The sequence below is a fragment of the Aythya marila genome, assembly GCF_965140915.1.
Source record: "Aythya marila genome assembly, chromosome: 2".
NCBI lineage: Eukaryota > Metazoa > Chordata > Aves > Anseriformes > Anatidae > Aythya > Aythya marila.
The window spans coordinates 86,844,427-86,871,603 of NC_139043.1; the positions used below are offsets into that span (position 1 = coordinate 86,844,427).

The 27,177-nt window shown below is 37.6% G+C and overlaps 1 protein-coding gene across 1 annotated transcript; it reads left to right on the plus strand.

Annotated features, from left to right (window-relative positions):
- Positions 1 to 27,177, plus strand: SPMIP7 (sperm microtubule inner protein 7; the record flags this gene model as incomplete). Its single annotated transcript, XM_082755314.1, has 9 exons — positions 1 to 514; positions 6,993 to 7,075; positions 8,803 to 8,876; positions 9,534 to 9,672; positions 10,165 to 10,232; positions 11,215 to 11,256; positions 11,798 to 11,905; positions 23,703 to 23,810; positions 27,006 to 27,177. 9 exons carry the CDS (start codon positions 1 to 3, stop codon positions 27,127 to 27,129), a joined length of 1,260 nt encoding a protein of 419 aa, XP_082611440.1. The 3' UTR covers positions 27,130 to 27,177.

Genomic DNA, 27,177 nt, shown 5'->3' on the forward strand with positions numbered 1-27,177 from the left:
ATGACCACAGTTTCCCATGGAGCTGAAAGGCAAGCAACTGTCTTTAAGAATTTTGCCGTATCAGCTGAACCACTTCACAGGATAGGTCACCAACAGCACCAAAACTTGTCAAAGAAGACGTGCATGCCTCTTGTGAGAGGTCCTGAGAACAGACATGACTTTCCCAGTTTTGAAGAGAAAGACAGCAATTCCTTCCTCAAATTCCATCCGCACACCCCTCCAGTTGGGCCAAATTACCCCTTATTCCCACACCGAGATGATGTGCCTTTAGTAGATCCCTGCTCAGGTTTTGTGAGTGCAGGAGGGGATGCTGATCTGCAGCCACATGTTGGAAGAGCTATTGAATCCCTGGTGGACTACAGTGATGTGAAACCTCAGCAGCGGGTTCCCATCATGGGAAAGGGGGCCCGGACTGCCCACAGGAGGCACATGATCCTCCAGGAGGAAACCAGCCAGGACAGACGGTGGAACTCCAGAGCTGTGCCAGCTGCTTCGGTCAGGGCACGGCTTGGAGGTAAAGCAGACTGATACTTTTATCTCTTAATCACTAAAAAAAATGGTGATGTTTAACAAATAAATAAAATGAGTTTCTGGACACCATCCCTAAGGTTCTGAAAGAACACCATTATGAAATATATTTGTGCTGGATATTTGAATAGAATGCAGTAACTGCTGTAGAATGCTTGATTCACTGTCCTGGCTGTAGTAAAGAGGTACAAGTCAGCAAATTCTAATGAGTGTTTCCAGAATAAAATAAAACAATAAAATAAAATAAAATAAAATAAAATAAAATAAAATAAAATAAAATAAAATAAAATAAAATAAAATAAAAATATATATCTTTTGAAGCTAAGTAATATTTTAAAGAATGTGTGTAAATTGTGAAGCTATGTACAGTAGCCATGATGAGTTTTAACCTGAAATAACATGTCACTGCAAAGTGTTAGGAAATCCCCTGAATACTTCCGGCATTTCCTGACAAATAGCAGAGCAGAGCATTTAAGACTTTGTTCAATGTCTAGTTGATGGGAGAACAGAAATCCTTTAGGACTTCTTAGACCACCACATCTTGATCAAACTACATATTACCTTCCTACTTTATTTTAATGTCAAGGTGGGTCTGATTATTTCATGTTAATTACAACATCAATGCAGACATTTACTGTGAAACCAAATTGGGTTGATGGTTAATACTCAAAGCCATGGTCTTATGAAAATTCTGGAAAGCATGACTATCTATCCAGGGCTTCTAAAAGCAGACATCAGTAGTAGTAAGCAATGTGTTTGAATTTTTCTGAAGATTTGGCCAATTCCCACAATTTTCACAGAGAAATGCTTATTACAGCTGGAACAAAAGTTTAAGAGAACTCAGACAACATGCTTATGTCTCATAGATGGGGAAGGCATTTCTTAGAACATAATAAATAAATGTAAATAAACTGCTTGGCTCCATTTTACCATACAGAGATAACACACAAACTTCATAGTTAACTGTACTTTGTTCCTATTATTGTCACTATGAAGTCTCTAAATACAAAAAATTCAAGTTTCTTGTTTCTGTCTAAGAAGTCGCTTTAAATCACTTGAAGCCTATTGCAGTCCAGTAACAGAACCCAAAAGCACAGAGGATAAAAAAATAAAACCCCATAATTTTCCTTTTTTTTTTTTTTTTTTTTTTTTTCTTGTTCATATCATTTTTGCTCTGGTTTCTCAGTTTCTGTGATTTCTATTTACTTAACAAATTAGATCTCAGATATCACTCAGAACTGATCAGGTGGTTTTTTTATTCAAGCCTCTGGAAAAGTGAACAGGAAGGAAGGTTTGAGCTATGTGTTTCTAGCTGGTCATTAATTTTTCCATTTCAAAGATCAGACAGACACAGAGGTAGAGATACTGTGGCAGATGTAGAGACACTCATGAAATGAACACAGACAAAATCTGAAACTGAATGTCATCAAATCAGTGATATGGGTTACTATCAAGAAAGTGGTCCAGAATGCAGAGTAGCTTGGGAAAACAGATAGAAACTGCCTGTGACTTTCTGTTGATTTGCCATTGGGTAAAGTTAACCATTAGAGTGAAATATGGACTTCACGGAAGCTGTCTACAAAAGCCAAACTTAACTTGGGTACAAAACCTTGAAACAGATAGAGTCCACCATAAACGTATTAGGAAAAGCTGTACAAGTGTTCTGCCAAAGCTAGTATTCATTTATAAGTTTTCCTCTGATGCTGAGGTATTGACTACAAATGTGTGAATATAGATTAAAAAGTAGATGTGATTTATATTACTATTCCTAATGAGACCGCATAAACACATTCCAGATTTCAGCTATACAATTCAGAGCCCAGCTACCAACCCCCAGGCACGTGATGCTTTGAAAGTTGCTGATCTCTCTTGACACCAGCCCTGAGACATTCCACTTCTAAGTCATTTAGGGAAGTTGCACTGAAAGAGAGATCAGTCAGGCATTTTGCAGGCAAATTGTACAGTCAGTTTCTGCACTGTAAAAAAACAACAACAACAACAACAACAAACAGAAGCAGCCTTTGGGACAGATGAGCTGAGATATATGGAACATCTGCAATATGCAGGAGATTTTCTGTAGTGAGAAAATGTACAGATTTTACTCTGGCAATCAGCACTGTTACTTTGAATTTTCCCACCAGCCTTTTGCATCTACTGAGCAAAGCAAGTTTACAGAGCAGTGAGGCTCTGTAATATCAAAGCATGATGAGAAGCTGGCAAAGAAGGTCATTTTAAGACCTAAGCCAACCAATTAAAGGAAATAGCTTAAGAACCCAGGACCCATCCCTAGAGGCGCTCAAGGCCAGGTTGGATGGGGCTTTGAGCAACCCGGTCTAATGGAAGGTGTCCCTGCCCTTGGTAGGGGGGTTGGAACTGGATAGTCTTTAAGGTCCCTTCCAACACAAGCCATTCCATAATCAAGCAAGCATGCCATTGTTCTTCCCTGGTGTATTTTCCTATCACGATGATTTTTGAACCAGGGATTCCTGACCAGGAGGTGGTGTCCTTGTAGTTAGTAGTCGTGGATTCATAATTTGTCTTCATTGATTTATCCAGTTGCTTTTTGAATCCATAACTTAACTCCCAACCCTCTATTTCCAGATTATGTTAAGCAACTGAGTGCTAAACCCAGATGAGTTGCCTCCAGGTCTCTCTACCAGATATCTCTGTCCACCTTAAAAACTGGCCATTTACCTGTTCCCTCTTTCTCTGATCTAATCTTCATTCTAGTGTTGATTTAAGAGGCTCTGTTCAAGAATTTGATGCAGAACTTGTTGAAATAATTGTGATCACATTAAACTCCTTCCCAATGGCCTTTTACTAGGAAGAGTTCACTTCACAGTGCTTCCACCCCAGAAGCAAGAAGCATTTTCTCCAGAGCACCGATCATCCAAGACTAAGTCACACATTGAGTATGAGGCACATCAGCCTCGCCTACCTTTCATATGATGTTAAAAAATGACTGTAACCAATGTTGGTGCTGCCTTAGTGTGTAATGTAGGTACTTCATAGGTACTTAGGGAGTACCTTTTACCTGCCTGCAGAAGGAAGAAAAGCTAGTCAGAGACTACAACATGATAAGCAAAGAGAAAAAAAAAAAAAAAAAAAAGTGCCATTTGGAAACCATAAAAGTGACAATTCAGAGTAGTCATAACCAACATGCATAGCCCATAATAACTGCAGCACATAAACAAAGTCAACTAAGAATGCAAACTGGCCTGCAAGTAGGCTGAAAAATATAAGTAAGAAGTTCTATTAAATAATTATTCATAACACAGCAAAATGCCTAATAGCATACTGCCTAATAAACTGGTAGGTTATCCCAAAAAAAACTGCATAAAACCCCCAAACAAACTCTTGAGGACTGACTGCCATTGCATAAATGGTAACTTTGGTTTTGCTAAGGATTTGATTACTTACTGTCTCTGCAATCATGTATTTCACTGAACATTTGTTTTTCACATGCCCAATAGCAGAGATGTTTGTTTATTTAACAACTTTGTTCTTTATCTCTTGCTTCTTTTGTCACTCGTCTTTCCAATCTACACTGTTGTTTTTATGCTTACATAAAATCAGTTTTCAGTGAGTGGTTTGAGCCTTTTCTTTCACAGAAGTAAAAGAAAAGAGAAGTGATGTTAATTGGTCATGTTTATTTTTCATACATAAAGAGAGGTAGAATAATTCACCAAAGAATTTAGCAAAAGCATCTGCAACAGTTATCTGCACACCCTTCAGATGGCATTATTGTCTCTTGCTAGACCCTCTGAAGTCATCATTACTACTAATTTTACAATATAAACAGTCAAAAAGTGAACAGTTTTCAATTGACAGTGAAGTGCAATGAAGCTTTTCCTTTAACAAACAAGAAAAAAAATATTATAGTTTTCATGGTTTGTGGGAAATGGCTTAGAAAAGTGAATGAGGATATCTTCAGTTCACTCAGAATCACTCAGAATCCAAACCAGAAAATACCAACATTCTTTATCCATCACTGAATCCTGCTTTGCCAGATTAGAGACTAGTCTAAGTAATAAACTGACACTGGCAACATTATTATGATCTCGGTAGTTAAAAGTGACAAAGCCAAGCCATTGATGGCCCAATTTGGACGACAACAGATCATGCTGTTTTCAATCTAAAAACTAAAAATGTGGACTAAAAATCTAAAATGTGGACTAAGCAAATCACAAGGGGCACAGAAACCTCCTGAAAGTTAACTTAAAGAAAAGAACTATTGTAGTTTTTATGCTAGAGTTTTCCTCTGAAAGCAAAAAGAGAAGTAAATGTCAGACAACTAATCATCTCAGCAGCAGGACGGTGGAATCAAGACAGCTAATTAAAGTATACAGTGCCGAGAGCAGAGATCTGTAGAAATTCATATGTACAATTACCAAAGCAAATGTAAAAGTATCTCCAGATCCTCCTAAGGACAGTATAGCTGAAATGAGTTTTACTAATACAGTGCAAGGAACAACAGTTGCAACCTTTAGCTCTTTAATCAATGAATAAGAGGAAGACTACTTTAATGGAATTACTAAGATATATGCATATATGTGAGCAATCTGTGTACTGTAGAGGGCACTAGTACACACATATTCATGACGTAATTACAAAATTTCAGACATAAAACTTAATGGAAGCATTCCCATATGAGTGCAAGTCATATATTTGCAGATAACATTTAAAGTTTACATCAAGCTGATGCAGTGAAGATGCAGATGCCGTCTTTACTGCAAGCACTTTGCCTATTTAAGAGACTTTTTTCAATTGAATTGTTTTAATTGGAGAGGAATTCAGTTTGAAAGCTCTCTTCACAGTACAAAAATCCATGAATTCTTTCAAGCTTCTCAAAAACAGCAAATTAAATTTATAGCGTACTGTGCAAAAAATCTCTTTCAAAAAGCAGGTTGTATTATTTCACTATCTACATACAGCATTTTGACACTAAATCTAGTGACTTTTGCCTGTGACTGTGATTTTCTTTTATACTTTTAGTAGCTAGTTCTTCAAGAGCTGACTTTTCATTCTGTACAGTGGTTTCCAACTTTTAGACTTTGGACAATCTTCTTCAAAGTATACCTTTATAGGAGAAGTAACTCCATTATCGTTTAGCTTACACTTTCTACATAGAGCTTCATATTTATCAGAATTTTTTAGGGGGGTCTGGAAGTGAAAAGCAGGTTGAAAAGGAAGGCATAAATAAGTGTTCCTCTTAAGGGAGCTGAAACTAGGGCATTATACCATCTTTCTGTTTGACTGTAACTCTTTTGGTTTCCAGCAAGTTTATGCTGGCTTACTAGTCAGTGTATATGTGAATCAACACTATCTGTAGACTATGGCCTCTTGATGAGTAAGCCTGATTTAATGGACCTAGTCAGGGAGAGCTCAGGTTATTGGAATATGAAATTGGGAGGATGATGGAGGGAGAGAAGTATCTTCAGGAAATCATTCACCTACTGCTCGTGGAATAGCTTGTTTATTGCTAACAAGGTTGGCAAAACTATGTAATTGTAGAAATGCAATATGTAATTACTAGTTTGGGTTGCATTAGCAAGCTTTTAGTACAACGGTTGTGAGTTTGGATATTTTTCTCTATACATTTCATGGAACCATAGAACCACCAGGGTTTGAAAAGAGGTCTAACCGTCCCACAAATTTAATTCTGTACTTTTAATTCTGTACATGACGATAGGTGAAGTTGGCCAAACCATAGCAAAGTATGGTGTGGTATTATCTATCTTTTACTTTCAGCTTCCATGTAATTAATTTAATGTACAATCATAGAATCACGTAATATCCTGAATTGGAAGGAATCCACAAGGATCATTGAGTCCAACTCCTGGCTCCACACAGGACCACACCAAAATTAAACCAAACATCTGAGAGCACTGTCCAAACACGTACTGAACTCTGACAGGCCTGGTGCCATGACCACTGCCCTGGGGAGCCTGTCCCAGTGCCCGAACACCCTCTGGGTGCAGAACCTTTCCCTGATGCCCAGCCTGACCCTCCCCTATCCCAGCTCCATGCCATTCCCTCGGGTCCCATTGCTGTCCCCAGAGCACAGAGCTCAGCACCTGCCCCTCTGCTCGTAAGGGAGCTGAAGGCCACCATGAGGCCTCCCCTCAGCCAGCTCTGCTCTGGTCTGAACAAACCTAGGGACCTCAGCTGCTCTTCAAACATCTTACCCTCTAGACCATACACCATCTTTGTAGCCCTCCTTTGAACACTCTCTAATAGTTTTATGTCTTACATGTATTAAGAATGTATAATATGTAAACATGAAAAAACATTTTTGTGGACATTTGTAATTCCTTTCAGAGTACTAATGGGTAGCTGGACATTGGTGCATCTTTTTTTTTTTTTTTTTTTTAATGGGAAATTATTAGAGCTATTTTCATTCAGTTTAAAAAAGTAACGGTTGCTGCAAAGGGATTAACACAACAGGAAGCCCTTTCTTTCAGGTTGGACAACTCCAGTGAAAGTTGTTCCTGCTTTGCCTGGCCAAAACCATATTTTTGCATTTTGTATGGATCCCAATCTCAAGGCAAGTACCTGGTGCTCTTGTTGTAATAAAGGAAAACAGTAAAATCATTTTATTTTTAACTCTGCTTTCCATGTGACGTACTTTTAGCAGTAATTATGGTAGTGTAGTGAAACTGGACTTATTCAATTCTTCATCTAATTAGGGCAAATGAGTGCATGCCTGATCAAATTTTAATGGGAGCCATTGTTCCAACAATACTCATTTTTGTATGTAAATATTCATTTAGACTGTAATGTGGGACTGATATTACTCGTGTCATATGTGTGTAACTAAAGACAGAGTAAGAGCAAAAATATTAGAACATACAAAAGATACCAAAACTACAACTGAAATTATATTATTACTTTAAAAATTAGGCCAGCTCATACTTACTATAAATACGCATATATTTAATACATAAACACTATCTATGAGTGCAGCCCTGAGGAGAAGGACCTGGGGGTGTTGGTGGATGAGAAGCTCAACATGAGCTGGCAATGTGCACTCACTGCCCAGAAAGACAACTGTATCCTGGTCTATATCAGAAGCAGCATGGCCAGCAGCTTGAGGGAGGTGATTCTCCCTCTCTACTCTGCTCTCCTGAGACCCCACCTGGAGCACTGCATTCAGCTCCAGGACCCCCAGCACAGGAAGGACATCAGCCTATTAGAGTGAGACCTGAGAATGGCCACAAGGATAATCAGAAGGCTGGAGCACCTCTCCTGGGGGAGTTGGGTTTGTTTAGTCTTAACAAGAGAAGGCTCTGGGGAGAACTTAGAGCAGCCTTTCAGTACCTAAATGGGGCCTACAGAGAAGCTGGGGAGGGACTCTTTGTCAGGGACTGTAGTGACAGGACAAGAAGGAATGACTTTTAACTAAAAGATGGGAGATATAAGGAAGAAACTCCTCTCCGTGAGGGTGGTGAGGCACGGAACCAGTTGCCCACAAAAGTTGTGGATTCCCCATACTTGGAAGTGTTCAAGGACAGGTTGGATGGGGTTTTGAGCAACCTGGTTTAGTGGGAGGTGTCCGTGCCCACAGCAGGGGGGTTGGAACTGAATGATCTTTGAGGTCCCTTCCAATGAAAACCATTTGATGATTCTGTGATTCTATGATTCTACCTTATTTGGTGCAAGACTCAAAGAAAAAAGTAAATAAAAAGACATCAATCTGTCCATAGCACAAGTCTAATTAAGTCTTTCCTGTACTGAAAATGTAATGGTATCTTTCATCCTTCTACACTGATAAGAGTATTCGTAGCCCTTAAAGTGTTGCACATGCTTAAATAGGTCTCTAAGTTAGACTCCCTCTAATAGCTATGAACGTCATGTGAATATATCAGGCATGTATGAGGGACCAGAAAGTGCATTTGCTATGCCATTTTATAAATAACACAACAAATGGAAAGCTACATTCCTGAGGGGTAGAGAGGCAAGGTCATTCTACTAGTTTTTAAGTTTGCATCCACTTTATTAAATTTTCCTTCCTAAGTAAAAAACTTTATTAAAGTTCCTAAGTAAAAACTTCATTAAAATTTCCTTCCTAAGTAAAACTTTTCAGAAGTAGAGCCTTTCTCCAAATAAATCTCCAGTGCTGGCTGGTGAAGAGTATGAAATGGCATGTTTCACTTTCTTACGTGAAAGAAAATATTAAACTAGGAAAATACAGATACACTCAATTCACTCTTTAAACAAGAAATCATAATATCATATACCATTGCTTTCTGCCATTTCTTTGATTTCTCTTAGGAATTAAACGATCCTTCTGCGGGCTGGAGAGAAGAAAAAGCAAGAGACTATTTCTACAGGTCAAGTACTCAAAAGTGAGACACGGTTTCTTTTAAGAATATTTTTTGTTTGTGCCTTGCTTCATTTTTTTCATGTTCTTTTTGCTTTGATGCACCTTTAGGTAGCAGAGCATATGAGACTACAATTTTTCTATCACTAAGGACTTCTTGTCTTGAAACAGCAATTATTTAGCGTAGGACTCGTCTCATTACCTGTAGTTATCTAAAAGTTTGTATCCAGACTGTGCCATTCATCTCCACTTCCTCTATAGGCAGTGAAGAGAAACTGGAGCTTCCTAAAGGATATTCTGTACATCTGTCTTGAACAACTGCCACAGGCAGGGTGTCTAATCTCTGTTTATACCGCTTAACTGATTTTTCAAGCTTAGACAAATCCTATCATCACCACAAGTGTATTGGAAAATAAACTATTTCTTTCAATTAGTAGATGAGAGTTTTAAAGAAGAGAAACCTGTGAAACTCTGCCATAACTACATGTTCCCTGACAGGCAACATATAATTCCAGTCTTTTTATGTCCCTTTAAAATAGAAATATACTTTCCTTTTTTTTTTTTTTTTTTTTTTTTTTTCCACATCCTTCTTTGTCACAGAATTCTGTATTATCTAGCTACAGATTTCATTCAGTAATGATTATATTGGAGAATTTTTACCTCCTTTTTTATTGTTATCCAGAGCATATGAAGAAGTTCCTTGGGATAAGATGTTACCATCCAAAATCGAGCCTCCAGAATCAACAGTGGAAGTGATGGCTGATCCTGTTTCCCAGTGTTTCACAAAAAGGAGATACAATCCTGAGCCTGAAATAAGCCAAGTCAGTGAACAACTTCTTACCAACTCTTTTTTGGTTTTGCTAATGAAATGTAGCCTATATATTGTATAGGTCATACAAACAAACCTACAGTAATGATTTCAAATAAAAATAGTCCCAAGTGAGAGGTCAACATCATTATTGAGTAATTGCCTCAGATTGTTTCATATGTTTTCCCTTTTTCCCTCTGTAAATTGTCACAGAAGAAGATATTCATACATATTACCCAAAGAGAGGACAAAAGTATTGATGAAAAATTGTTTGACAGGAATGATGCAGTAGCATAAGAAGTCTTAAGTTAGATAGATTATTTGTAATTACTATCTGTAATAATTATTTTTTTTACTAAATTATAATTCAGTCCTGCAATTAGTTCTGCACAGGTCATCCTTTCCCTAACAGTTTATTTCACTGGTGTATTGCTGAATAAGAATCTATTAAGCCAAATTAATTAGGTAATGATGCCTTACAATAAACATCTATTTGTGATTTTAGGTTATTGGAAATCTTTGGGACAGATTTCAGACAAGATCTTTTACCTCTCCACAGAAACCAGTTTGTTTGTAAGTTTCTTTTTGTTTGTGTGTGTGTGAATATCAGTGTCCTCTGAACACTTTGTTTAGGAAGTCTGTGTACAGTTAATTAACTCTTAAGACTACATTCAGCAGCATTCTATAACTTGAGAAGTAAAAAGCAGAACAGAAGAATTCTGTAATGTAAATGAGTGCCATGATTGCATATATCTGATGTTTTCATCGAGACTTGACATTTATGAAAATCCCACAGTAATCATACACATTTACAAACTTGAAGTTTTATCTGCTGTGTAGAATCCCAAACAACCTTAGAGTTTTAAATGAGGCCAATAAAAGACTGATAAGAAATTCAGAAGGGCTTACTCAGGTAGTGAGCCAAGTAGAGATGGGGATGAAAAGCATGGTCAAAGCAAAGTAGGAAAGCTAGAACTTGCCTGATTTCAAGGCCACGGCCAGCAGGTTTGCTTGGCCAAACTCAGTGGACAAGTGCAGTGCTGGGCACTCAGGCATTCAAAGTCAAGCAGGCACCTCTCCAGAGTGGGAAAGAGATAAGAACATACTATCACTGGCTTCTTGGAAGTTGTTCTTTCAAAAGAATATAGATGTGGCCAGTGAGTGCAGCTTGCAGAGACAGAGCAAGAGAGGAATTCAGACGTGAAGTTAAGTTTTCCCATATTCTCAAGAACTGGTTAAAGCATTACAAGTAGAAAAGCAATTCATGTTTAAAGAAAACTTGCATATACGGATGTAGGAAATTGCCTGAAGTCCCAGCATCTGAGGATGAGGGTTAAAAGGCAAAATTCTGCATGCTGAACTGGGTTGTTTAGCATATATGCCAACATAATCATTTACCACAGTCTTTTACCACAATTCAAATGAGCATTGCATCATTCCAAGAGCAAAACTTTGACTTGTCACCACATCTCTTTTGGGACCTCATAAATATTCTGTCAGGATATTCTGCCTGCTGTAAAAAAAAAAGTGATTGATGTATTTTGTCTTTTAACAGTGTAAGCCGAAGCTCTCGAATCTGTCATATCCCTTTGTATACGTGAGTACAATGTCCTCTGGTTCTTTCTACTTCCTATATTTTTGATTTAGCCCAAGCAACAATTGTAGATGATGCAAGAAGCGAGATATAGACTATGGGTTCTATTCTTAAGGTGTTTTCTGGTGCCAAGGGGAGGGTGTGCTGAGTCTCCTCTGCTTGTGGGTGACTCCAGCTTTTTACCTGTAAAGTGTAAAGTAGGATTCATTATGTCCTCTTTGAAAGAATATCCCAGTGTGATCATTGGCATAGCCAAAAGCACAGGGGATGATAGATTTCTATGTTGTTTCTGCTCTTCACAATCCTCTTCCCTACACATATGCACTATGTGCTGTCATTTGTTATGTGCTGCAAATTCAGCAAATGATTGCTTTCATCTTGGGATATGCCAAACACATGGGGCAATTCATCTCCACATTTTTTTCTTGTGGACCATTTTAATAAATAACTAGAAATTTGGAGTATGCAGTATATGGTTCAGCTACCTCTACCATCTGTTTTATGAATAATGTACATGACTTTGATTTCCTTTCTATCCAAACAGTGGCTGTGTTGGTGCAGTAAATTTTGAAGACATTGACAATGCCAATGTAGACTTAATCATGTTTAACCGTGTGCGAACTTCAAAACCTCGCTACACAAGCACTGCACAGTATGTTTCTCTTATTATCATGATTTTGATACTGCATCTTGAGTTCTTGTTACTTAGGAAAGGTAGAGAAAGTATTAAAGGTCTATCCTGGGTCCAAAAGAATTTAAAAACTTGGGAGGAACACTCCTTATAGTTTTGAATAATTTGAATGAGGTTCTGTTAACTCAGGAAGCACAGTGGGTTTTTAGGTTCAAGACTGAGCTTGGAAAGTCCTTTTTAGTAACTGAGTCAATAGTAAATGGCCTACAGTAGTAACTTCTTAGAGTGATTGATGATTGATGATTGATCATTTTCTCTATAAATCTAAGGGACCTATTCAGCCTAGATACAAGAAATTGCCCAAGGCAGCTCTTACAAAATGAGCAGAGTTATCTACTGAAATTGTGGTATAACCAATTTTATACATCTACTTGCATTATGGTAAATTTTAATGCAACCTTTTCCGACTCTATATAAATTTTTCATAGAACATTATAGCCTGATTCTGTACTGCACTGCATTAGTGTTACAGTTTCAAGGAAATCATAATCCTAACACCCAGCATCATGCTTTTTAACCAAAAATGTTGATTAGGTTTTTCTTCCATTTTTTTCAGAAATTCAAAACTTTTTTTTTTTTTTTGGTCTCCCCCCAGCTTTCAGGGAAATATCCTTGTCACAGGAACATAATGGTAGTAGTTAATAAAACTTGTATGTTCACATATCCTTCCATCAGTGCTAGTTTTCTGATATTGAGGCTAGAATTTCAAAATCTGGGAGCTGCAGTGCGGCCCAAGTGACCCTGATACCCATCTAGTACAGCATGGTCATAATGGCCTGACAGTAACTGACTGCCAGATGAAAATCTGTCCTCAGTCTGCATTATCCTGGGAAGTACAGGCTATCTGTGGTAACACCAGTGCAATATACCGTCTTGGTCAAATGAACTCGTCATGATCAGCAGGCTCTGGCCAAGGCTGGGATGGAAATTGGAGTATTCTCTCACTTCTGCTGTTAACCTTGCTAGACTAATTGCACAATTGAGGTTTAAGAATTTGACAGGTGTCTTTCCCTTTTTCTCATTCTAGAAAGGTTGTATGTGAAACTACTCTGAGCATATCTTTTAGATCACACTCCAAAACACCCAACCTGTGTTTCCTGATGATGCTCAGGCAACCAAACACACACATTCCTATAACTGCCCAGCAGCAGGAAAGAGATTTGTGTTACATCTAAGGCTCAAGTGCCAAGGACATGGAAGAGAAAGTTCTGAGCTCAGTGGGTCTGAACCATTATGAACAGAGTTCTTACTTCCAAAAAATCTATGTTTATTTTCAAACTATGGGATATTTTGATACTTCAAACTCCTCTTTTTAATATTTATGAAAAAGAGACTATGGCATTCTTTGATGAGCAGTATGACTTTTGGAATGATAAAAATGTGATTTTTAACTTCAGCCACTAGATGGCCTTCTAGTTTGCAAAAGCTCTCTGAATACCATTAGGAACACCACCTTAGTATTTATTAGTTATATCACAAACTTTGATATTGAAAGGTTTTCACTTTAAGCCTTTCCTAAAGTATTCTTTAGTAGGTTGAGATGGTATGAAACATTTATTTGCAAACTTTTGAGACAGAAAAAATGGTGAAAGTAACAACATAATGGTAAGAGCTAAATATGGTGAAATAAAAGAGGAAAGAGACTGTTCTGTTTACCTTATAAGATTTTCCCTTTGCATAGGCCTTTCCTTTTTTTTTTTTTTTTTTTTTTTTTTTTTTTTGCTTTCAGTGATCTTGCATAGCCCACATTTGTGTGAAAACAACAAAGGAGATATGTCATTGGAGAAAGAAGCTGCAAAAATATTTCCCTCTTGGTTCTGAAGAAAAGGCAGAATGCTGGGCCTTACTCACATATAGTATTGTATGTGCTAAACATCCCAGTTGCTGGGAACTGGCTTGAAAGTGACTGCAATTTCTGAGCTCCATCTGGGTCCGTTCATTTCCATCTCACGGTTTCAAGGAGAATACCTATCATTTTGCATGCTGCCTTACATGCTGCCACACATTTTGGGAAAAGATCATCATCATCCTTCATACAGCCCTACACATTATGGCAGTAGGTTCACAGACAATATAAGGTGTTGAGCATTGTAAGATAGCCAAATTTGACCCATATTACTGCAACCAAACCTATTAATATCAAGCTGTGAATGTACCTAATGCACCCTTCTGATCGTTTTATCTCACCTCCTGCACAAGGCATGGTTTCTCACAGTCTTCGTCTAACTCGCAACTTCTGCTTGAACTAGAACAGAAAATAGTAGAAAATGATTACTGAGAAATGTGCTTTAAAATACAGCACACACAGCACACGCCATAGTGCTGAATAGAGATTTCTGAAGTGAGCAGAGATATTAACCCTTAGTTCTGTCAGATCATGCAGCTGTTGCTGTTGAGCTTTGGAGAATAGAAGCTGATGTGCATGCAGGGCTGCAAACAGACAGACATCTTGGCTGGAGCTATTTTCAGCATATAGTATCATAGTGGATTTATACATTTAAGCAACAGGTTCTGTATTACTATCTCCGGTATTCTCCATGTCATTTTCTTGGTTTTTAGTGAGTAAGGCAATGAGTTTCACTGATTTCTGGCAAGCAGGAGACCAAGAGCCCTGAGACCTTAAAGATTCAGATATCTCAAAGGCGTGAAAAACTCAACTCCACCTGAAAAAAAAATCTATTCCTAAAGAGCTCTTCATAAAATATATTTGTTCAGTATGTCTATGAATGCAAGATATCAAGATTGCTATGATTTAAAGCAGAAGGAAGAAAAAAGTTAGAAAGAAGACATAAAACTGATTCCTGTAATATATATTTCTATTGTTTTGCTTTTTGTGATTTGACAGTAGTTCTGGATGGATATATAAAAGGCTTAAAGGCCACTATATTCCCACTGAAATCTTAGATATATGTTAGATATATGATTTGGATTTAGAAGCATAAGTATGCTTTGTAAATCTGTGAAATGTAAAAATCTCTTTGCAGATAGTCACTTTCGCTCTTTCATGGACTAGCAGTTGCACTTCCTGCCTTTAGCACTTAGGCAACAGCACTCAGGCAGTACTCAGGAGGGAGACACTCTTCTTCCACAGACCATGCAAGAAAGTGGTTGCCAGTCAAATAATTAGCAAAGCTGAAACTTGCTAAGAGTCATCTGTCATGTTATTTTGCACAGACAAACAGGAAGAGTGGTGAACCTGGGCATGTTTTGTATGTTACCCTTGTGCCCACCCTCTCTTCCTTTTGGTAGAACAGGAAACCATCTTCTGTTTTTCTTCTTTTTTTTTTTTTTTTTCTATTTTTTTAAGGAATTAGAAAGAAGATAAAAGTCATGACTTATGCCGCAGTTGAGCCTAAAAGCCCCTAGGATAAGATCAACCATGTTTAAAGGCCCTGCACATATACACAATGCTCCAGATAATACACTGAAGTCCCTACTGTACAATTTGGAACTTTTACAGATGGGAATCTAGGTGAGATTAAGTGGCTTGCCAAATCCCACTGAGAATCTATTGTACAGTTAGGATTTAAACTTCATATATCCAGAGTCCCACACTGTGCCTTTTTTTGTTGTTGTTTGGTTGTGGCTTTTTTTTTTTTTTTTCAAACTCTGATCTTTAAACTGAAATAGGGCTTTGCTTAAATATCATTAGATAAAAATAATTAGCAGAAAATGTTGGCCACATTTCTTAAAAGTTAGGCTGAGATACAAGTGAAGACTTAGGAATTTAAGTTATCTTTTATCCAGCCTTTAATCTCTGTCATTCAGACGCAGAATAGTTGTTGAAGCCTTCATCACATGTAAAAAGCCATGTCATAAGTGTTGTGACTCAGCTGGAAGTGTTAAATTTATGTCTGGATTTATTAATCAAAACTGTTTATGTTCTGGTGGCAGTCTAGGGTGGTCAGTGGGCAAGAGAGCTGTGGAAATACTTTTCTCAGGTCAGGCTCATCATCTTCATACTTAATCAAAGATCCTGGATGGTAATTTATTTCTTCTGATCCTTTTCCAGGCTTTCATTAAAGCCTGTCTTGGGGAAAGAGATTGTTTGCATAATCTCTTGAGGTTTGTTCCAGCTCTGGAATGTAGCATCGTTCTTGATATCTTTGCTTTGTGTATTGACTCCTAAATTTGCATTAGAATGAACTTGTTTGTCTCTTCCATCCTTCTTAATCTTGTAATGTGTGCCTAAAAGCTGCAATTGTTCACAATCACAATTCATAATCATAGAACAGCTTGGGTTGGAAGGGACCTTAAAAATCACCTAGCTACAGCCCCCCTGCCATTGGTATGGATGCCACCCACGAGATCAGGTTGCTCAGGGCCTCATCTAACCTGGCCTTGAACACTTCCAGGTGGTAGGGCATCCACAGCTTCTCTGGGCAACCTGTGCCTGTGCCTCAATACCCTCTGAGTGACAAATTTCCCTCTAACATCTGATCTAAATCTCCCCTCTTTTAATTTGAAACCATTCCTCCTTGTCCTAGCATTATCTGACCAAGTAAAAAGCTGCTCTCCATCTTTTTTATAAGCACCCTTTAAGTATTGAAAAGCTGCAATGGGATCTCCCTGGCGCCTTCTCTTCTCCAGGCTGAACATCCCCAGCTCTCTCAGCCTTTCTCCATAGGAGAGGTGCTCCAGCCCTCTGATTAACCTTGTGGCCCTCCTCTGGACCCTCTCTAACAGCCCCACATCTTTCTTGTGCTGGGGGCCCCAGACCTGGATGCAGGACTCCAAGTGGGGCCTCCCAAGGGCAGAGCAGTGGGGCACAATCACCTCCCTTGACCTCCACATTTCTATAGCAGCACATGGATCCGGCTTCATTACCACATAAATACATAAATAAATAAATAACATACTGGACTGTTTTTCATCTTTATTTCACATTTTTGATAATTTTATTAAATCTCCAGTTCTTATCATTTCTTTGCCAGGGATGTCATACAAACATTTTAAATAAAAATCTGTTAAAAAAAAAAAAAAAAAAAAAAAAAAAAAGGAAATTGTTAAGAAAGAATACTCTAAAAATATCTTTTAAACATATTCCTATATTCCTACTCTAATAAAGTCTTTTTCACCAGTAGATCTCCAAAAATCTCCTATAAAGCATATTATGATCTCATTTTACTTCTCAAAGCTGCATCAACTGATTTACATTGGTAGAGTACAGGAGTCGCAGGCTTAAATCTTGTCTTTTCATGCCATTAACTAGCAAGCTTCCAAAATGAATACTTTTATACTTTCATGTATTTGCATTGAATGCTCCTTGTGTAATTTTTTACAGGCATACTGGCCAATATACTTCCAGAGGCTCAAGTGGCAATTTTTGTTGTTGTATTTTTGAACTTACTAATTTTTTTTGCATAGTTTCTTTTTCTTGCATGTTTTTTATTTCCTACTTTCTCTTCTTGTCTGCCCGCTGTAAACTCTCTCCTTGGATTTGCTTTCTTTTTCTTCAAACCCCTAAAGTATAAATTCCACTGGAATTAATGAGTTGAAGATATTTGTTTAACAAGATTTCCTGATCAGGATGGAATTAAGTATGTGTTCATATACTTTGCAGAACTGAGAACTGAGACCTCTGGTGTTTTATTTTAGGAGACTCTGGAATCTGAAATGATTATTCCTATTTTCCTTGGTCTGTTGTTGTTTCTTACTGATTTGATTAATAATTATTTGCTTATACTATTTATTCATTTGTAGGAAATGAAAAGCACACTTGATTTTGTATGTCACATAGCTAACCAAATACCAGGTAGGGAAGCAACGGAGAGCTAAAGAGCATGTTTTGTGCAGCCAGACAGGCTTTTGAAAATAGCTCAGCAACCACACTTGAAAACCAGAATTCAGAAAGAGCTCACATTTTGGGTGTATGTTGATTGCTAAGCTCCTGTGTAAATCTGGCCACAAACACCACAATGAAACTTTTAGATACTGAGCACTTGAAAAATCTGGCATGTAACTGCTGCTTCAACCCAAGTGTGTATCAATGAAGAGGAGGATAGTCAGAATTCAGAGGAAACACTGTATTTTCAGCTCACTTGGGCAAGTTGCACAGGAGAAGTGACTTTGCAGCACAGCTACATTGACTTTCAGGAAGGCTCAGATGGCTAAATTCTCTGCGCACTTTTGACATCATCTTATTATATAAGTGAAAATAAGCAGTGACCCAATCATTCTTTTTTGTTATTAACAACTACTTTGAAAAAAAAAATCTTTCTTATTCAGAAGTGCATTTTTAAATCAGTAATTTAGAAACCCACACAGAACTGGGTTTACTGCATCATATGGATTCCCAATGTAATCATCTGCTCTTCTCTTTTTCTTAAATATCCTCATCAGTATGTAATTTTGTATAATCCTCCTCCAGTGCATAGTCACCAGCTTTTTCCTTCAGTTGACCTCTTCCCCATTCAACTGCTGAAACAAGGTTATGCTCGATGTGGTATTTTAGTTCTGCAGGTGTTTTAAGGGTCAATGGAAAAAAAGCCTCCCACGCTGGTGATGGGGATTTCCTCTGTAGCATTCATGGGCAGGGCTCTGGTAAGTGCTCAGCCTGACAGACGCAAATAACTCTCCTTCTTGGCATTGTTAGAACTCCCTTACACCCTCTGTGTGTTAGCAGTACTTAGTATAGTAATAGTGCAGTACACATAGTGCATTCCAGCATACACAGCAACAGTTCCTATCGATCATTATATCTGCCTTGTGCTCTTCTCTTTTGTGTGTCTCTTCTATTACAGTACAGCCACTGCTTGATTTCCCACTGTGGTACTTACTGCAACCTCTTGAAATTTGACAAAAGAAGTTAGAATAGAGATTACATTTTCTTGTTCCACATTAAAAGCCTCTGCCTCCAGAGTTAAACAAAAATCTGTCATTTGCATTTTAAAACTTGCTACTCATAATTCATCGGCTCTCATAATACTCAGTAGAGGGCAGTGCTTACACAAGACATGTGCGATCTACCAGAGTGCTGTTTTCTCAGCAGTACTTTTGGCGCATCAGCTGGTTCATGCTTTTAACACTGAGAAAGCAGATTATGCCACTTACTTCTGAAAGATGAAGGCTGAGGAAGCTGAAGTGACTTGGCCAAGGCCATGGAGGTTCTCTATATTGGAGAGAGACTGGGATCTGACCAAAGTCCATTTCTGGGAGCGGTTGTTTGAAATGGGAACTTAATACACTAAGTTTCCAGGCAGATAAAGTCCTAAGTGTTTCAAGTCCTGGTTCTTGCGCAAAGCTGTTCTTTGAAGCTATCCTTTATTCTCAGTTTCCCAAGCACATTGGGCAAAATGCTACTATCACACCAGTGTATCTGTAGTGACTTCAGTCATATTTCTTCAGTGTACAGTCAGCTTCCAACTGACTGTGTGCATGCATCCCTTATCATTTCAAGTTACCACAGAAACCTCACAGGCCACAATTAGCAGGACCCTCTGCTGCCTTGCACCTTGCACAGTCATTTACATGGACTGCCTAAGAGCTTTCCCACAATGTGTCTGTTCTTCAGAAACTGACAGCTTGTCCACCATGTATGTATTTTTAGTGGTTTTCCAATTTGAGTCATTCAGGGGGGTGGCAGGATGGGGCGGGGGGGAGTGGGGGGGAATGCTTAAATATCCTAATTTGACATTTTCCAAATTAGATTTTATTGCTGTCTTGACTTGATTTCTTGTTTCTGAAATATATATATATATTTATACTTAAAAAATGGGCTTGAAACTTTTGAATACAAAATTAAAATGGTCCGAAATTGTAGGAACAAAATGGTCTAGCTCAACCTGGTCCAAAATATTTCTGGGAAACCACCATTTGGGTGTTTTAATCCTTTTAGAAATCCCAAATCCTTTTGTAAATTCCCTATACTGTTTGATAGCTGAGGGAGAAGGGTACGAAATGCAGCCAAGAATGCTCTATTCAAAAATCCTATTGGTCCCATTCTTCACTCTATGTGGATCACCTTGTTTTGACTTCACAAGTTCTCTCAGGTATATTCCTTCCCAACACTGGGTCTGTATGCATTGAATTTCTTGACATAACATCACAGCAGAGGTATTTTTAACGTGGGTTATTCTACTTGGCAAATAGGATCATGGAGAGAAAGAGGAACCATAAATGAGTGACATGTAGATCTTCCTGCCAGGGAATTTGAGGTGGAAACCAGTTGCAAGTCTTACGTATTGTGAGTGAGACTCACCCATTTTGTAATTGCACTGACCAGAAAAACTAATCAATGATTTTATCTGGTGATTTTGTTCTTTAGGATTTATGAAACAATGTTTCTAAGAAAGAGTAGGATGTTAAGAACTCTTTGCTCTTGAGTGCAAGATACAAATCTTCAGGGCTGCTTTCACGAGACAGAAATTTTGCACAACAAATTTTCATGCCTCACTCAGTTGCTCAGGTTGAAGTGCTAGATCCAAGGTTTTCAAGAATTAAAAAATTATTTGAGGCAATTTTGATTTTGCTCCTCTAAAGACAGCTGGATTGAAATTTATGTGGCAAACCTGGGCATCCAAACTTTGTAGATCCTACAACATCTCTTTCAGCTGCTGCTTCATAGCAGTATGGGTCTTCTGTGGGTCCTGTACTGTAGAGGGATATCTCAGATACCCTAAGGCATCTCAAATGCTTCTGTCAGTACAAGCAGGTAACTAAATTAGATCCACAATGTTTTTCCTAAAGACTACTAGGGAATAATCTTCAAAGACATCCAGAGATGGACATACAATACAGAAATACACCAAAGCAGAGGACATCCAGAATCACTACATTTCACTTGAAAAATCTTACAGCTTATTCAGCTGTTAGCATGGTATGTTTCCTACCATTAGGACTAAGAGCTTCTGGGATGATAACAAGGAAGTATATGAACAAGAGAGATGTCATGGTTACAGAAAGAAAGCTTGATGACGACAGCATAACCACAGAGGAGTTTTGTATGTTGCCCGGTGGTAGCCTGGCATTTAGTTGTTTTCTTTAGCAGCAACAATCTGGTTTAGCAGCTCATCAGAGAAGACACACAAGAGCTAGATAGCATGATCCAAAAACAAAAAACCAAAGGGGTATTTTTTTAACCTCAGTTTCTTCTGCTTTATCACATAGATAACCGCAACACATTTTTGCATCTTCTTTGCAGGTTCCCAGGAGAGCAGCTGCTTTACTGTTTCTTACTATCCTGGTAGTTTTCGCTTCTCCCTGCACATCTCCCTTCTCTTTCAGTGCTACATTCTTTCCACATGTTGTGAAGTTGATGATTTCTGTGAAACCTTTCTAACAGACAGTCTATAACAAATCTTTCCCTTTGTTCATCTCTCAGGCTTGAATTTTGGGTCACATTTTGTCATTTGTTATACTTTTCTCTATTCTTCTTGTTTTTCAAGCCTTAAAGGTCAGAAGATTTTATCAATCAAATGCCTCACAGTGCGTAATGTATTTGAATATCTCCACAGTTGTATAGTTATTATGTGAGTTAATTCCTAATAGGCTCATAAAATGTTGCAAGATAATATTGGGGCTTCTTGTTGTGATTTCTTCTCAGCAATGCTCACACAATTTCAAAGAAATCAATGAAATTTCTTTATTACATGTGAGAGATATGTCTTTTTTTTATAATGTATTGCCAGAGTAGTAAAACTATTTTCAGCCTGACTCTCAGAACGATACCACATTTTCAAGTTTGGTTTGGCTGAATGCATGGCCTTATACTCACACACACTCAATGTCCATTGAATACCTCAGTGGGATCCCTGTGTATGGAAATGAATTTTTCTACACAGTGTTACTTCATCTGCACATAACCTGACAATTGTCTACTTTGACATGAAAAGGCAACTTTGTCTGCAAGCCTTTTTGGTTAATTCTGAAAACATGTTTCACTTCTATACCAGATTTCCAGGCCTCTTTTTTGCCACTGTGTGGCTGCTGTCAAGACAGACAGCAGGTCTGTTACTTGCTCAGCCAACTACTTGGGGATTCCCTATAGGGAACAGTTTCCTAAGTTCTACGGAACTGCTGTACTGATACTACAAAGCCATCTTCTATGGAGAGTCACACACTGCAGTGTAATGCAGGGAATGTAGCAGTGTGTGGATATATGGGTTTGTGCAAGGTTACTCCAATAAATAATAATAAAAATAATAATAACAACAACAACAACAACAACAACAACAACAACAACAATAATAATAATAATAATAATAATAATAAAGAACTAGGTTGTCCTTCTGCCAGCTATGGGTGCAGACTACAACATCTACTGCCAATGCTCCTGTGACAAGCGTAGTCCCTTGTAACTGTGGTAGATCAATACAGCATTTTGTCATTACCTCAACTATTCTGGTAAGGATTTTCAAAGACAGGTTTTGTAGTACACAACTCAAAGAAGTATCTGATAAACTTGATCTCCCTCATATGTCCAGTTTTGCATCCTGTGCTGAACTTAGTTGCAGAGAAGCAGATAATCAGCCTTACTGGAACAAATAGCTCTATGCACTTTTTAATTAAATGAACTGTTTATTTTTGCCCACAATACAGCAGAACCAAAAAATATCTAAGGTTATTTACCATTAATGTAGTCAAATGACCCACAAAAAGTAATACAGGTAAGGTTTATATAGTCCCAACTATTTTCCTGATTCAGTAGATGAAACAGCTTGCCATGGGCACTTACCCCCATATGGGGAGGCTGAATGTGTTTATAATTCAGTGGAGTCCTATTTTGAGCTGTCAGTATAGAACAGTACTGATGGTACACGCTGAATAACTGTGCTGTAAAAAAGCTGTCATATTGGGGTATTAGATTGTTTTATTTTTAATCTTCATGGATTATCATTCTGTATTCATATATTTTTATTTATTTATTTATTTATTTGGTATTGGTCCATCTCTGTTTCGTCTTCCATTTTCTAGTAAAATTTTCTGTTGTTATACCTCAAATAAGTAGAATACTTTCCTTAGCCTCTTTAAGAAACTTTCATTTTAGACTTCACATTAAAACTTAGGTTCAGAATTAACAAAAGGGTTTAGTTTTCCAGAATTTTGAACATACTGTCTTAGTCCTCTAGTGCACTCAAGCTAGATTTTAAGTTGATGTGTCTTAGCAATATTAATAACGTTGCACAAACATGTAAATATATTCTAGAGGAAATTTAGAGAACTTTAGACTCATTGGGGAAATCATTTGTGTTTTAGGCCACATGAAATCACACCTGTTGGCCTAAAGCCTACTATCTCAATTCCTTTTTAATGGGGAATGTAAATATCAGCTAAATCTATATCACATTAAAAAAAAATAATAATATTTCCTTGTTTTTTTTGTGAACCACATGACCCCACATTTTCTTTGACATGAAGTGATGAAATGTGGCTTATGATAATGAATGATAGTACAGATACTCCAAGTACTTAAAAAATTTGAAAAAAAAAAAAAAAAAGAAAAAATATGTTGCCATACCTAACACAAGGGTTTGGGACCAATCAATGAGATCAGTATAACGCTGTTTTACTTATCTTGAAGAAGCTATGCCAGTTTATATATTTTAAGGACTTCTCATTATATTATGATGAATTTTCACCCTAAACATCTTTGATAGAGAAACACTAGCTACTTTAAAACTGATCTGTAAGCCATATGCCAAGTCTGTAGTCATTTAATTTACTATTTCTTGCACCCTGCTCTTTAACTTTTTTTTTTTTTTCATTTTTTTTTATTTTTTTCATTTTTTTTTTTCTTTTTTTTTTTTTTTTTCTTTAGCACTCCAAATATCCCTGGATACACTGGCAAGGTTCATTGGTCAGCAACCCACCCGGCAAATTCTAATCTTCCATCAACATCCCCATCAATAATTGCACAAATGCATGGGTAGGTATGAGGTATATTTCTCAGCTTGTTCATAAAGATTACAGGGAAATTCCTAATTGCATTTATTTATTTAAAGAAAAAATAAGTGTTAAGTATGACATTCCCTTGGCTTAAAAAATGCAGAACAGTTGGTGTTGGATCCCACCACATTATTGACGTGGTAATCTGAAAGCACTTTGAGATTTTTTAATTTTTATGAAACTTCATAAAGTATGTATGGGAAAGGTATCTTAACAATAAAGTAAATCATGATTTCTAAACATTTCTACATTGAGATGTATTTGGCTTGCCTATGGTGGCTAAGTCACAGCTTAAGTGACTTTTTTTTTTCTTTTCTTTTTTTATTAATCTGTGTGTTCTGGAAGATAACCATGAATGCCAAAGTAAAAATTCCCAAAATAAAACTGTGTGGTATGGCACTTCCACAATGGTGTCACCAGACTCCCATGAAGTGGGCATATGCTATACAAAAATAGTTGTTAAAAATGGGTGGATTTACTCAGATGGCAGTGAGATACCATCATGCCATGCCCCCACATTTAGGCAGCCCAGGACCCTGTGACTACAAAATCATTGTTCCCTCACATCACTATTGTGACTACTTCATGAACTGAATTAATAATCTTTACTCTTTCTTGGCCTGCTCAAGGCCTGTTAAAACTATGGACCACATTTCTGAAGTATGTAAGTGTCTCCCCTTATTTTAAACAGAGATGGACACTTCAGAACAAGTGAAAAACCCCATTCCTTTGATGAGAACAAAGAGCTCCTAACATAGTCATAGGTCCAAACCAGCTTTTCTCCCAGCTTCAGAATAGCTTAGTAACTATTTATTTCCCCTCCCTCTTTTATGATGTTGTGTTTTCTCTTTAGATTCTGATTTCTTATTTTCCAGAATGATCTAGGACATGGTGACACTGTCCAAGTTTCCATGTATTCCTGATAAATTTATCTTCCATTAAACAGTTTAATTGGCCTTAAGATTCTGTTCACAACACATTTCAATTCTTTTTAACACTGCCAGCAGAAAGTTTCCAGAAAAGGCTTGAGAAACTTTAGGGAGCTGCCTGGCCTTTGAAGAACTCACCTTGTCAACTGTTTCATTGTTGTGCAAAATGCAATGCACTGACTTCCATTTATGCTATCCACCATGCATTCACTTCAGCTCTTTTTCTTTTGTGGTTAGACTTAGAAAATAGACAGTCACCTGTAGTCACAGTCCTTGTTGTCAGGGAATGAAAATACACAACAGTTTTGAGGCTGCATAGCCTAATAAAACTGAACTCAGAGCAGCTCGATGCAAGAGTAACTTGCTTGTAAATGTCAGACAATAAAAAGGCAAAGGCATCTCAGCAAGGATCATTGACAAACTTCAGACAGATACCAGATTTCAAGAGCAACAAGACAGATGCCAGTGTGATCTAAGAATGGAAAACACATCTGTTACTTCATTTTACTTCCTACAGGTGTTACTGTGGGTACAGTTCAAAGTGGATCAATTTTGCTAGTTTTTGGTGGAGAGGAAGAGTAAGGTTCTTGTTCTGTGCTAATGGAGTCTTTCTAGAACCAGGAAAAAATCCTCTGGCTTTTTTGAAGATCACACCCGGAACCTGCAGACCAGCTTTTACCTCGCTCTTTCTGAGCTGAATGGCACCTTCTCCTGAGATTAGTACCCCTGGCTGGAAAATTACAACAGACATTTTTTACTTTCTCTGCAGCTACTTTGGGAGTACGATAGTGTTCACTGACTTAAGGTGGAGGATTATATCACTCTGTGAAACTGCTTTGTAAAAGTATTACAGATGCTGGGAATCTCCCTCTCCCCACCCCAACATTATTTAGTGATGCCTATAAAACAGAGATGCTTAACATTTTACTTTTTCCCTTTGTAAAATAAGTGAGATAAATCTGTTAATTTTAGTGATCACACGTCAAGCTAGACTGTAGTGGAGAGGTGAAGAGAAGAGAGCTTATTCCTGGAACTTGGGGTCAGACTGCAACAATTCACTTCTACATGATTTTCACATGGGGCATCATGCCATTCTTACTGTTTTTTAAAATGGCAACCCCTTATTTTCTCGCTTTAATAATTCTCAAGTCAAATCCGTAATAATATCTTAGAAAGTAGCAAGTGATTGCACGTGGTGGATATTTATACAGCTGCTTAATTTGACATGTCTATAATATATGGTCAGTCTCCTGGAGACAGTAATGGGTATCATAAAGATTTGCTTCTCTACTGCTAACATAGTCTAATAAACATTCCTGTGAAAAGTATCAGTGATATCACTTACAACAGGCAGCATGCAACCACTTCTGTGTTGTATTTCTATTGCAAGGACCTTCCACACTATGTGGAACAAAGTTGTTTATACTTGTTTTAAGCATTCTGAACTCAATGCTGTTGTAGATATAGAACATCAGAAACATGGTTTCTTCAACTTGGAATATTAATGGTATTTTTGTATGTCAAGCTTTATTTCTGTATTGTGTTTTTATTTCTAGGTAATCCCTAGATGAAGTCAGAAAATAAGGTTGCAAAGTTTTTTAGTGCAGTTAAATTCTGACAGCACTGTTTACCTTTTTTCATAGGAAGGAATATTTTATATGCACCACTAGTTGTATGACCATGTCTTGGGTTTGCAGTAGTTAAGATAAGATAGCACTGCATTTCATTTAATTTTAGAGAGAAGGGCTGCACCTTTTCAGCAAGTTGCTTTGGAGTCTTCAAGAGTAATCTTTAGGTCAAAAGAAAAAATCTATTTATTTATTTATTTATTTGTTCATTTATTTATTGGAGACTGAATGAACACATGGTTCTGTGGTCAGTTCTGTGTCAGCCCTACTTCTGATTAGAGGTTTTGCAGCTGAGGAGATACATTATAAAACACTTTAGGTATAAGACTATTTATAGTGCCTCTTCCTGAAAAAAAAATAGAAGAATACAGAAGTCTTGTGTAAATTGTTCCTTCTCAGACTGTCCCCAGAACATTTTCTAAACCCCACCCCAGTACCCTGTGTCACGGTGACTAGGCTTTTAGAACAGGTCCCACCATCTCTGGGGCAAATGGACAAAAGTCTTTATGAAGAATGGAATGAGGGGGGAGAAGAAGGTGTGTTGAGCAATATGAGAATACATTTTAAAGGTCTTTTTTTTTTTTTTTTTTTTTTTTCTCTGTCTTTTTGTAACTATAGGTACATAGCAAAACATGGAAGCTCATCTCAGTATAATCACCAAGGACCTTTTTCACAAATAGTGACCCCAGTTAGTCCTCAGAATTCTTTCAACAAGACTCAACGAGAAACAATTACAGTTTAAAAAGTGTCAGTCCTTTTTACAAGCCTAAGTGAGCCTTAGTGCCAGCTA